We start from the raw sequence: 12,192 nt of genomic DNA on the forward strand, positions 1-12,192 counted from the left end.
TAACATATTTTTCTCATGACACTTTGAAACATCAGTAGGAGTGCGAGCTGTAGCTGCTTACGTGCTGTTGCCATCACTCTGCAACTGTAGATTTCTTTTCCAATACAGCTTATAAATGTCAGGTTTCTTTGATAGATGCAATGGTGAATTTATTTATTACCAAAGTACATCAAGTCTGTATCATTTACAAGTAAACATACTGCTGATGCTAGCAATAACAGTAATCTGGCAGACCATGTTGGACATGCTAATGGGAGATCTATGGATAGATCAGCAATCAGCAAACAAACAAAAGCAATACCACAGTGTTAAGCTACAGTTCTCCTTAAGAGCCTCCATCGTAACAAAATCCATTAGCTGTATGAATAAGAACAAGAGAGAAAAGTCTACAATTGTGGAATAGTTAGGAACACTGACTTTATTTATGGTATATATGCACATTGGTTGGAACATGCAGCCAACTGTATTCACCCTATTTTCGTGTTCAACTTGGGTTCAAGTGATGTTTCTTTAGGGTAAAAATTAAGAAAATAAGAAATGTGATTAATCACGGTTAACTGCGCAAAATAATTCCAATAAAAATTCCAAATCCCCACTGCAGAATGTATCTGTGCACTGATAAGCTGTTCTTTGACCAAGTACACTCTAGAAAAAATTAAATAGAATGAGAAGAGAAGAATTGATGACATACCTGTCGCTACATCTGCAGTGAGAGCCGCTACATCAACATCTTGAACAGGTCCAGTAACCTCTGTTGCATCATGGTTTTCTTGATTTCCAAGAGTCTCTATGTCTCCTTGATTTTCCTGATGTATGATGCTCTCTGGGCTCCCATGGACCTCCTGGTCACTGGGGGCTTCCTGGTCCTCCTCTTTATTAGATGTCTCCTCAGGTTCAGATGGTGGTGGGCCTATGGGTGACTGAGACCCACTGTCAGGTAGGAGAGTCTGTTTCTCTGAAGTGCCATTGGATTGGACAGAAGGGGAAGGTAACAGAAGGACGTTTGGTTTTTTGGGCACTGGTGGAGGCACCTTGGGTTTCTTCTTGTCCAGTTCAGCTAGGCAGGAGATGGTAATTCGACTGGGAAGGGTCTTGCTTTTGTCTTCTTTCTCTGGGCTACTAAGAATGTTAAAATCTTCCTCAATTGGGATCCCATGTTCTAGATCAAGTTCAGGGAGAGGAGGTGGATAGATGGGCAGTTGATCTTGAGGAGTCACCGCAGATGGACTGACTGATGATTGAGGTGGCCTCTTGGGTTTGGGCTTCCTTACTACCATGTAGATGTTACCTACAGGCATGGGTCGGTCCACCGGAGAAGCCGGTGGAGATTCCTGGGCATGAGGGGAAGATGAGGGAGACTTCAGCATCAAGTTTATGGGTCGTTTTGGCAGTGGTGGTTTTACTGCAACTGGTGGCTTGGGTGGTTTAGAACTAGAGGGGGTAATTGGAGGACTAAGATCACGTCCTTGTTCCTCCTCTATTATATCTGAGGAGCCATCAGGACTGTCCTCAAGTTCTGAGCGACTCACTGAACGAAGCCTGATGTTCCGCAAATCTGTTGTAGTAACCATGGGTTGTGATGACTGACTAGGACTCAGTTTCCCTGGTTTGCTAGTTGTAGATGTGTCCGAGTGCCTCCGGCAAGCTTTAGGTTTGGGTTTGACAGAGGACAAGTCTATTTGGGAATTTACAGGTAGTTCAAAGGACAGGCGAGACCGAGATTTGTCTTTTGGGGAAGTGGCTGGAAGTGAGGACTTCCTCTCTGGGATCTTTGGACGCATCTTGCACCCTGTTGGGGTAGGTCCAGTTATGAGGGAGCTTGTAATAGTTGGGGTTGGAGTTTCAGACTGACTAGAGTAGCCACTAGATGGGGACATGAGACATGGAGGCTTGAATGGAGAGACCTTGGTCTCAGCTTCAATGGAGAGTTGAGAAGGGGAAGTGGCTCGAGAGGTTGATGGTGAATTCAAGGACTCAGAGCTTCCACGCACCTTAATGCACTCTATTACTGTAGTACCTGTGGCTGTGCTGGAGCCTGATAATGATCTGTAAGGGTCATTGTTGGACTTCCACTCATTGAGTTGCCAATGAGGAGGGAAGCCCAGTTCTGCTTCTCTGTCAGGGGGCTGAGACGTATCAGAGGCTGTCTCCAAACTGCTATGAGTCTCCTCCTCTGGTTTGGATGCCATTAGGAACTCAGGCTGGAATGAATCCTGGAGATTGTGATCTCGAGGAATGAAGAGGCTCTTGGGCCTACCGTCCCTAAAGTGCCCTTCACCATGGTGAGAACGCATCCCACCAGACTCTGACAAGTTCTTCATTAAGGACACACTACGTACTGGAGGTGGTGGCTTCTTTTTCGGTTTCTTCAGTGAGATGCTGCGTGATCGTGACCTTAGTCGACCCTCTGGAAAAAAGTCTGACCCTGTTGCTACAGAGACATTGTCAGTGCTGGTGCTGTCCTCAGAGCTGTTGCTCGGGTAGAGCAGGGCATAGCTCTCACCTTCCCGACCCATAGGCACTGTATCACCTGGACAGCACATGTTGTCTGCTGAACAGAGGGAACCAGAATCTGTTGGTGTAGAAAGGGAGCGTTCACGGAATTTGAAAGCATTGGCACGTGCTGACCTCTTGTCTCTCTCATTCTTGTTGCTGGCACCTGGACTAGCTGCTGCACCCTCAGTTTCATTCCTCTTTCCAGTAATTGCACTGCCATGTGCGACTGCATATGCCCTGTGTCCAGAAGGTTCTGAGATGGAGGTGAAGGAGCTGGAGTGTGATCCAGAGCTCATGGACAGACCAGAGCTGGTCTGGGAGGGACACATAAGGGCACCTCCACCACTGCCTGGTGCTAACATTCCAGGTTTCGACAAATGCTGCTTGACAACAGGATTTGGAGCCAGAGCATAGTTGTAGGAGTCGTTCCAGGAGGGAGAGAAGGTGGAGCCCTTTGGGCCATTCCAAGAAGGGTTGGGGCACATAAGAGTGGCGTGATCCATCATGCCTGTGGGGGTCTTGGGGGATGGGGGTACGCTATGCTCTAGATCACTCTGGGTTTTCCGCAAGGGTATGTGGTGTTCGCCTGTGTTATCTGTGGTGGGCTCCAAAGATCTGGGCTGGGAGGAGTCTGGAGAACAGGCACCTTGTATCAAATCAACAGCAAGAATCTTGCCATCACCTGAGGGGGGAAATAAAAACAGATTGAACTTGAAGAACAAACCTGGACATATTTACTATAATTCTAAGAGGAGCATGCAGTTTTTATATACTTAAGAAAGGGGCAAACCCCATACTTTGTTCCATTGATACCAAAAGAAAGGATTCATAGTAACAAGGAAAGACACATCATGGCCCAATGACCTGTCTTTTCCTTGTTACTTCCTCCTGCTCTCGGTCCCTATAAGAACTTGTTTTCTAACTTCCTGTTCGTCACCTTGGCAGTGCAGCGTGACATCAGGGCCTGCGATCACACTCCTCGGGCGGCGGACGGTCTTTGGGTTGACCGCCGTCTCAGTTCTAAAGGGGGCCTGGAGTTCGCTGGCGTGCTTATCAAAGCTCTGGCCTGAGGCAAGACATGAGATACCACTACTCAGTCTGAGTGACAGACTTCTGTCGAAAAATATCTTAGTGTGTAATATAAAATATTAACAATCTAAGAAATTGTTTCTAAGACACAGACTATGCCTTGTCCTGGAATGAATTGTGAGGTTAGAGATGAATGAACACTGAAAATTCCTAAGGTAAAGCTCTCTACTGATTTTAGTGTACCACTAGGCTTAATCTATGTCTGGAAATCCAGATCTAAATATCATATAAATGTTTTTAGTTTTTAGTCTGTTTTTAGTATAACAGCTAGCTTACATGATGTTCATATTCCTGGCATGTTATTTCTAGAAACTACACCGGAAACATATCTGGTGCATGTGCAACATATCAGCATGGTGCACAGAAATCCACTTATGTAATATGTCTACTAAAAAGAAATGGCCAGCATGAAATGGAGGAATACTGGTGACTTGGTGATGCCTGGTTGATCCCAGGAAATGAAAAGACTAGACAGTGCATTTGGGCTTAGTTATCGGTTCTGAGTAAAATACTGTATAAGACATAACTAAGGTGCAAATTGTACACATTCATTTTCTCTGGTCTCATAATTAACCTGCTCCTGTCTGATGGACTTCAGGTTGAAGGTCTACACAGGCATTAAATTAAAGCCCAACCATGATCTGTACCGCCAAACTCGAAACCTGACCAGGCCTGACAGGTACTTTTAAATTTAAAACTCGAACCTGATCTGAACATACTCATATGCACTAACAGAGAAGTATTAGCTCAGACATGGCTTTACAGTACTGTTACTAACCACTTGACTTGTTTTTGGAACAAAGGTTTCAAAACATTTTGACGCGCATGTTCTCTGCCTATCATGTACAGGTTTCAGCACTCTCCATTCTGAATTATTTGTGCCCACACTATTTCTTTTAACAAAGCGCTAACATTAACAGCTGGAAATGAAATCTTTAAACTGAGAATGTTTGCGTTTTTTGTCAGTATCAGTTGGGAATGCATGAGAGAGAGAGAGAGCGCGTTAGACTTTTTTTTGTTCAATCTTTTACTTTTTAGGACACATTCTCAGCAGCAGCTGGGTGACATTAGAGTTTAAATAGAGTTTTGACGCCTCTATAAATCCAACAAACTTGTATTCTGTGCTTGGACATATGTATGTATTACCAGGAGTGAAATCTAGCATAATTAGCATTTAGTTAATGTATGCTTGTACGTGAGTTCAGTTATCTTTGCTGTCACTTTTAACTTTATTGATTTCAAGATTATGATAAATCCTAATCCAAATGTCTTGTGCATTACAGATTATAGCTGTCTTTATTTATGATATTACTGTGAAAAAAAAAAACAAAGAAAGAATAAGTACATTGAACTGTGGGTAGCTAAACTGCAAAAAGTGGTATTTTGTCTAAAACTCTGCTCAGTCGCTGGTTAACCAGGGCACTGCTGATGCCAGTCACCAGTAGGCCACCAACTTTGCCGTTTGTAGGCCAACAGTGGCTTACTATCCTCTTGCAGTCTGGGGCAATTAATAAATTTTGCACAAATGTTTCGAATGTCTTAAATTGTCTGAAACCCGATCTGTAGTCAACAGTGACTTAAATGGTGCGATAAATAACCTAACACTTGTTTATGGCCAGTAGCTGTTGGAGTATGGATGTATCTGTGGTAAGGGTTGTCACTAAATTGCCGATATGCCAATCCTCTTGCTGTCGTAGCTCAAAATGCTCCTGCAAGCATGTCCCTGAGTCGTTTGGTATTTTACACAGTTCCTCTTTAGTGAGCTTTCTTTTTATTTTGTCCATGGTAAACAGTTAGTAAGACTGATTTATTGTACAAATACTAGACTGCACTAGAGAGTGTACAAGACAGAAAATGCATGAGTCTGCAAAATCTGTTTAGATGTATTCCCTCTAATAAAAACAACTGTAGTGCGTTAAAAAAATCACTCATTAGAGAAACCCTGATGTTGCATATGAAAAATTGTCTTGAACCCGGCCCGCAACGTGTTGTCGGGCCTTGTCAGGGCTTAGGCCGGGTAGCAGACCTCTACTTCAGGTACATTCCCAACCACCAAAGGGTTGCAGAAAAGGTCAGTAATAGGCGCTGCATTTGGATAGGCTTGACACTACACAAAATATGAACACAAAGCTAGATTTATTGCAATTTCTTCTACAATTATTGAATGATAGTAAAGTTCTGCAATGGTTTAAAGATTTGAATAGACTGAACTAGATCTTGTTTCATTTTTGTTAATGCACAGGTGGTACTGCTGTGAGACATGCTTTAGCATGTTCACTAGCTTCACAATAATGTATTGAATTGAAAATAATGTGCTAATTAAGCCTTGCTCTTGCTAAATTCATTACCCAAATGCACTCTTTCAGCTCTTACAGAAAATGCTTCTCAGAAAACGCCCAAGGAAACCTCATTACCTCCCAACATGTGTGCTTGCTTCATTCATGAAAATGCCAAGAAATGAGAAGGTGAAAACAAAGGCTCTCCCTCCTTCTCTCTTGCATTTAACCACCCTCTTCGTCACTGTCTGTCTGTCCGACCCCCCCTCCTCACTCTATGCAGCTTTTTCCATCTCTCCTCACCAAGCTAAGGAGGAAGAGCTGGGCGTTGCCATGGCAACAGCTACCTGTTCATTATCTTTGGCGAGCGGGGAGCAGACTGGCACCTCTTTGGGAATTAGACCTCAGGCTGCCTGAGCATGCCGTTAACTGTGTTTACAGACCTGACCTACTCCACTGCACTCAACCTAGAGAAGGGGAAGGGAAACAGCACACGCAAGCAGGGTAGAACAGGGCTCTGAGAACTCAGAGAGGGGTAAGGACAAGGGGAGCAGGGTGGGAAGGGAGAGAGAGCTCGATAGACACAGCTCAGAGAGAGGAAGACTGTAGATCAGAATGAGCATGCTAGAGCTGTGACCACAGAGGAGGTGATGTTGACTAAAACAGAGAGGTGGGAGGTACACGGGGATAAAAACTGTCGCAGTGCCCGTATGAGTGGAAATCTGGAGGAGATTTGGCATGTGGGGCAAGTTATGCCACCCAGGCTGGTCAATTCAAGATTTAACATGAAAACACAGATGCGAAATGAGACAAGGGAACAATGTGCGGAAAAGCTGTTCCGATGTAGGAAATCCTAAAATGTCTGACCCTGGCTGGACTTCAGATTAAACACAGAGCAGAAAAGACTATAAAAAGACAGTGATTTTGAATCAAAACTTCCTTTCATTCAACATCAAATTTAATAAATGTTGGAAAGTTAATGGATAGCTGGTTTAATAACGACTCTTAATTAACCACCAGCACAGGAAAGGTTCAGTTATCTACACCACAAGCATGCAACCAAAGGAAATTTCTGGGACAGTACATATTCTGGGACAATACAGTGACATAGAGAATCAACAACAATAACAATGTGACAGCTTTAGTCAGTTATTAATGTGTATCCTTATTGCTTTACGCACAAAGTTCAAACACATTCTTGTGTCTTGTGAGGACATCGGCATCAGCAATGCATTATCAACACTGAATTTTTACCCAAGAATGTTTGATCACTGGCACTAAGCACCTTTGAAACTGTCTATAAACAGTAACACCATAACTGTAGCCCAAGCAAACTGAGGCTGAGAGAAAAACTGCAACAGCCAGAACAGTGGTATTCCAGTCCTGTGATCAAACATGACTGTACAGCGGAGAGTAGGAGCAGGATGTGTTTGGCATGTTACCTGTAACATCAATAGGAACGAGGTGTGCAGGAGTGTGTCGACCGGCAAGGTGCCAGCGAGGTTTCTCAGCGACAGGAGGCCCGACTGAAGAGTTCCAGCCAAGGAGAGCACGATCTGAGCCGCAGGCAGCCGGGTCCTGAGCCCGGACCCCTACTGATGTCGCCTCATCCTCACACACCTGCTTATTTGCAGGCTAGGGTAAGAGAGACAGGAAAATGTGGTTTTAACTAGTGAGTTTATTCATGAGTAATCTGAGTTCAAGTTTAAATCATTGGTTAGTTATACATTTTTGTTTTTATTATAACGCACAGTATGTGACAGTTGGATGTCACTAAAATGTATCAGGGATATGCATTAATTTCTAAGATGTTTATAAACCTTCAAAGTGCCAGATAAACCTAATGCTTATTGCCCCAAATATGTCAGACTAGAAAAGCTTTTTTTTTGGAAATCACATAAATATGTTTGAATCATGCATTTATAAACTTAAAGAAATCAGTACAGATGCACAACCCATGTACTGAACCATGCACACACTGAATATAAAGATGCCAAAAAAGCATCATTTGGCGTAATGCCACTTTTGGTTACCTAAAGAACTTTTTTAGTCAACTGTTCTTGAAAGATCCATTTTTTGTAAATAAGATTTGCAAGAGTGAGGAACCTTTTTAAGGCTTAAAGAATTGCCAAATAAAGTTTATCACTTCATTTCATACACACATATTGGCGGTTTATTAAGGTCTTGTTCTTTGTTATATAAAGCCCAAATCAGATACTTATAAATGATTTATTTACTATACTGTGTTTTCATTATGCATTATTACAACTACTGATGCAATTATCAATTTTCATATAACAAACCTCACTTATGTTCAAATACAGGTCATAACGAGGAAAGCTTAATGCATAGTGAGTAAAACTTTACTGAGCAAAGAACAATGTTGTAATAAACCCCCGATTTGCGTTCTATAAAATCAGGTAACAACTAAAGGTTCTATACCAACTGAAGGTTCTTACTAGAACCAAACAACCCAGCCAAAAACCTCCAGGAACCTTTATTTTTAAATGAAATTTACGTCATCACATTTATAATCAACACATTGAAGAATCAATCCATCTAAAGCAATCATAATTTTAATGTTACCTAAGCAATTCTGGACCATTTCTATTGCTCCATTCATGAAGGAAAGCTAACATAATGTAACTAGGAGCTGAAGTTTTTAAATGGAGTACAAAAAACAAATAAAGAGTGGAAAAATGTTATGAAGTTTTGATTTGACTGCTGTGTTATGCTTACTGCACAAACTTACAGCATTTTCTTTGTAACACAGTATACTGTTTTAAAAGTGTAAAGAAAGTGCAAAAAAGTGAGCTGATAATTACCAGGAAGACGAACTCAGGCTTCTTGTTGTTGAGCGAGGAAGGCGACAGGCAGAGTGTAGTGGAGGTGTCCTCTGAGCTCTGAGAGGAGGGGTGCCGGAACGTCTGTCCTGTTACTCTGTTATCATACAGCTGCTCCTCAAAGTCTGCGCACAAACAACAAGCAAGACTCGCTAGCATTAGCACATATGGAGTCTTCCAAAAAGAAGCAGCCAGACCTGCAGAAACTTTGTAAAGCTAGCAAAGCAATAGACATATACCATCTCTCTCTCTCTCTCTCTCGCTCTCTCTTTCTCTCTCTATCTCTTTCTCTCTCTCTCTCTCTCTCTCTCTCTCTTTCTTCATGCTCTCATGCTCTCTTTTCCAGGCAAATACCCTCAGGTTCTTGTAAACAGTACGATTACCATTTCACTCATTCCAAAACATCCCATTAGAGTCCTCCACCCCAGCCCTGTGGCCATTCAAATCCCCCAAAACACTCCTGCATCCCTCCAGCCACACCATGTGCGCAAACACACACGCTCAAATCCAGCGTTTCCCGCCCTCCTGCTCTCTCCTCGTCTTAAGGCGCTTTTGTGTGTGAGTGTGTGTGTGTTTGGGGGGGTTGCAGTGAACTTGATTCCTCTGAGCAGAACAGGGATGCCGCAATGTCAGAGTTGGGTTGCCTAGCAATGGCGGCTGCTCCAAAACAATGGAATGCCTCTTGAGTCAACAATAGCCCCCAACCCAAAGACCCCCAGGCTAGCCCCACGGTGCAGGGCTGTCCCCACACGCTGCATTAGCACTTCAGCCCAAGTCTCTGTTTCATGGGCTGCAGTGCTAAGGTAGTGTGGTGGGGTAGGGGGTGTTGGTGGTCGTGGGGGAGTCTGGCCTTCTATTTCAAAGCAGAAGCTGCCCAGAACTTCAGCCCTCAGTTCGCAGAGTTCACTTCTACAATGACACAATTTCTATAAACAATTTCACATACCGGAGAGTTAACCTGCAGACTTAATGACCAGTTAAACTTATTCAGAAACTACTATAAATTACACAGTACCTACTATGATACTAGTCTGTAATTTATGTCATTATGAGACTGAAGTAATAAAGAATGGGCATACAAAAGGACTCTTGTAGTTTAGAGACTTACCAGCATCAGTAGCTACATCTACATGCACGTCAGTGGTTCCATGTTAGTCTAAGACTGCTAGTCTAACCAAGTTGTGATCATATGAACAGCATGGTTCAGTTATAATGGTCTGACCCAGGCCAATAACAGCCAGACTGAAAGGAAGGAGAAAAAAGGAATGCAGATACTTTTAAATGGCAGGAAACTCATATGTGGATAAACTCAGGTACTTCGTGAAGCGGGCAGTCATTGTTAGAAAGGCAGACTATGCTGGAATGCATATGGAAATATAAATAGAGATAGGGTTGGGATGTAATGGAATAGAAGTATTTAGAATACATCTTCAGAACACAGAAATTAAGTATCTGTATTCAGTCCAAGTTTTTTTGTATTTTGTATGGCAGCATTCAGAGTACAGTTACTTTTTTACATTTTTAGGAGAACACTTTTAGAATATGTACCCACTAAAAAAAACAAAACACATTAAGCTTTCTTTTATAGTCCCTTAGGGCAAGGCAAATTTATTGATAGGGCACCTTTCATACACTGCGGTCATTTAAAGTGCTTTATACACTGTTCTAAATGTATTCAGTACTAGGTATTAACCAGGAAAGTGAGGCACAAACTCCAAAGTACCAGATATTTTGGATAGCATGAAGGCTATCATGTTTAACTGAATTACACTGAAATGCACAACAGGTATTAGGTATTAACTGGGTATGTGGTACAAACTTCATTGTACTGTGCAACTATTTGGGGTACAAAGTACCAGGTAGTTATATGACATAGGGATACTGTACACAAGCAAAGTACAAAGTCTTACATAGTATGTACCTGTTGATCAACTATAAACAAAAGTGAATCTGGGAATTTCTTTAAAAGAAAGCAATAATTCTTACTATGGTTTTACTGGGTCCTTACCATTTACATCAGAAAACTATCTTTGTATTTTGTGCCATTATTTTATGGCATATAACTTACTTGGTACTTGGGGGTGCTTATGATTAATTTACTTGCTTACATGTGTGACTTTACATTGAAATTGGTGCTTCATCAAGACATATTCTAAAAGAATTCTAAATGTATTCTGAATAGGTTCATTTTTGTCAATTGTAATAGAAAACATTCAGTAAAACTTTTTTTTACTTTTAAAACAATTATGTAATTATCTTTGTATTCTATTTTATATGAATTTAATTATGCCACACATTTCCTATCAATCAAATAGAACAGAGTTAGCACACAGCCAGACTTTACCTCAATGAATGGAGAATGGAGCTGCAATGAATGTCAACATCCTCTTAGTTGATTTTTAGGTGTATATGAGTGCTTTTTAGAGACAAACTAATCAGAAGTGCTATTAATTGTTTACATCTGAACATAATGACTCAGATTAGCACTCTTACTTTTGGATATAGGTGTTCCATACAGCATACTTGACCAAATGATCCAGTCTCTGTCCAACTGACCCTTCCTCACCAGCAGAGTAACACCACCACAGTGGCAGTGGTAATAAGTGTCTGTATGCATGATAGCCTTTACTTTACACCCAACAACTGTCTAGACCAAACTGCTCCATCATCCAGCCCTCGGGCTCTGCATTCCATCTCAAACCCCTCTAATCCCCCTTTAATGAACACAAGCACCCTAATCACTCCAAACCTACTCTTCCATTACAACTAAAATCTCTGGGCTTAGTTTACACCAATTAAGAGTGTTCCGTGAGGTTGCTCAAGACAGACGGCAAAACTCAGACTATAGTTGTGGACATACAGTTTAAAACTGCCCAACTCAAAAGCTACAGGGCACATTAGATATGCAGCAGGATCACACTTTTTCTGTCTTGATACTGCTTCTGATATCTGAACTTGCGGTATGGGCCAATACGGAGCACTTATCTGACATCAGTGCTGTCATTCTTCTTCAATCTGAACTATAATCATGGAAAATCTTTTTCCCCTTACTTCCTTGAAATAAAAGAGTTTGATGTAGTATGTAAGCACAAGTTTCAAAACATACCATTCACTCCCCAGTCCATGCAGTCCAGACTAAGCTGCAAAAAAATAATTGACTGTTTTGAGGTGACAAAAAAAAAAAATACATTTACATATATCTGTACATTCAGCCTACAGCAGTGTAGCCCCACCCATTTACACTGAAGTTACAGGGAGTGTTTCAGCCTGCACTGCTTTCAGAATGAGGCACAAAACAGGGCAGCCAATTAGAAAAGAGGTCATTTACATATATAAGTTATAAAAGCACAGTGAGAAAAACAGCTCTTTCAATTCTAAGTGATGAAGAGAGATTGTATTGTATTGTATTAATTGTATGAATTTAATAAAGTAAAATGCATTGTAACTGGTTTTGTACACAGACCCACACAAGCATCATAAGCGGACCA

General features: G+C 41.7%; 1 protein-coding gene across 1 annotated transcript in view; it reads right to left on the reverse strand.

Moving 5' to 3' along the window:
- nhsl2 (NHS-like 2) overlaps positions 1-12,192 on the reverse strand; it is a 111,878-nt gene that overhangs the window by 3,880 nt on the left and 95,806 nt on the right. The window contains 4 exon segments of the mRNA XM_036596106.1: positions 692-3,178; positions 3,434-3,562; positions 7,304-7,496; positions 8,687-8,829. Of these exon segments, the coding sequence (XP_036451999.1) occupies positions 692-3,178; positions 3,434-3,562; positions 7,304-7,496; positions 8,687-8,829 (2,952 nt within the window).

Source organism: Colossoma macropomum, unplaced genomic scaffold (genome assembly GCF_904425465.1).
Source record: "Colossoma macropomum unplaced genomic scaffold, Colossoma_macropomum, whole genome shotgun sequence".
NCBI classification, from domain to species: Eukaryota; Metazoa; Chordata; class Actinopteri; order Characiformes; family Serrasalmidae; genus Colossoma; species Colossoma macropomum.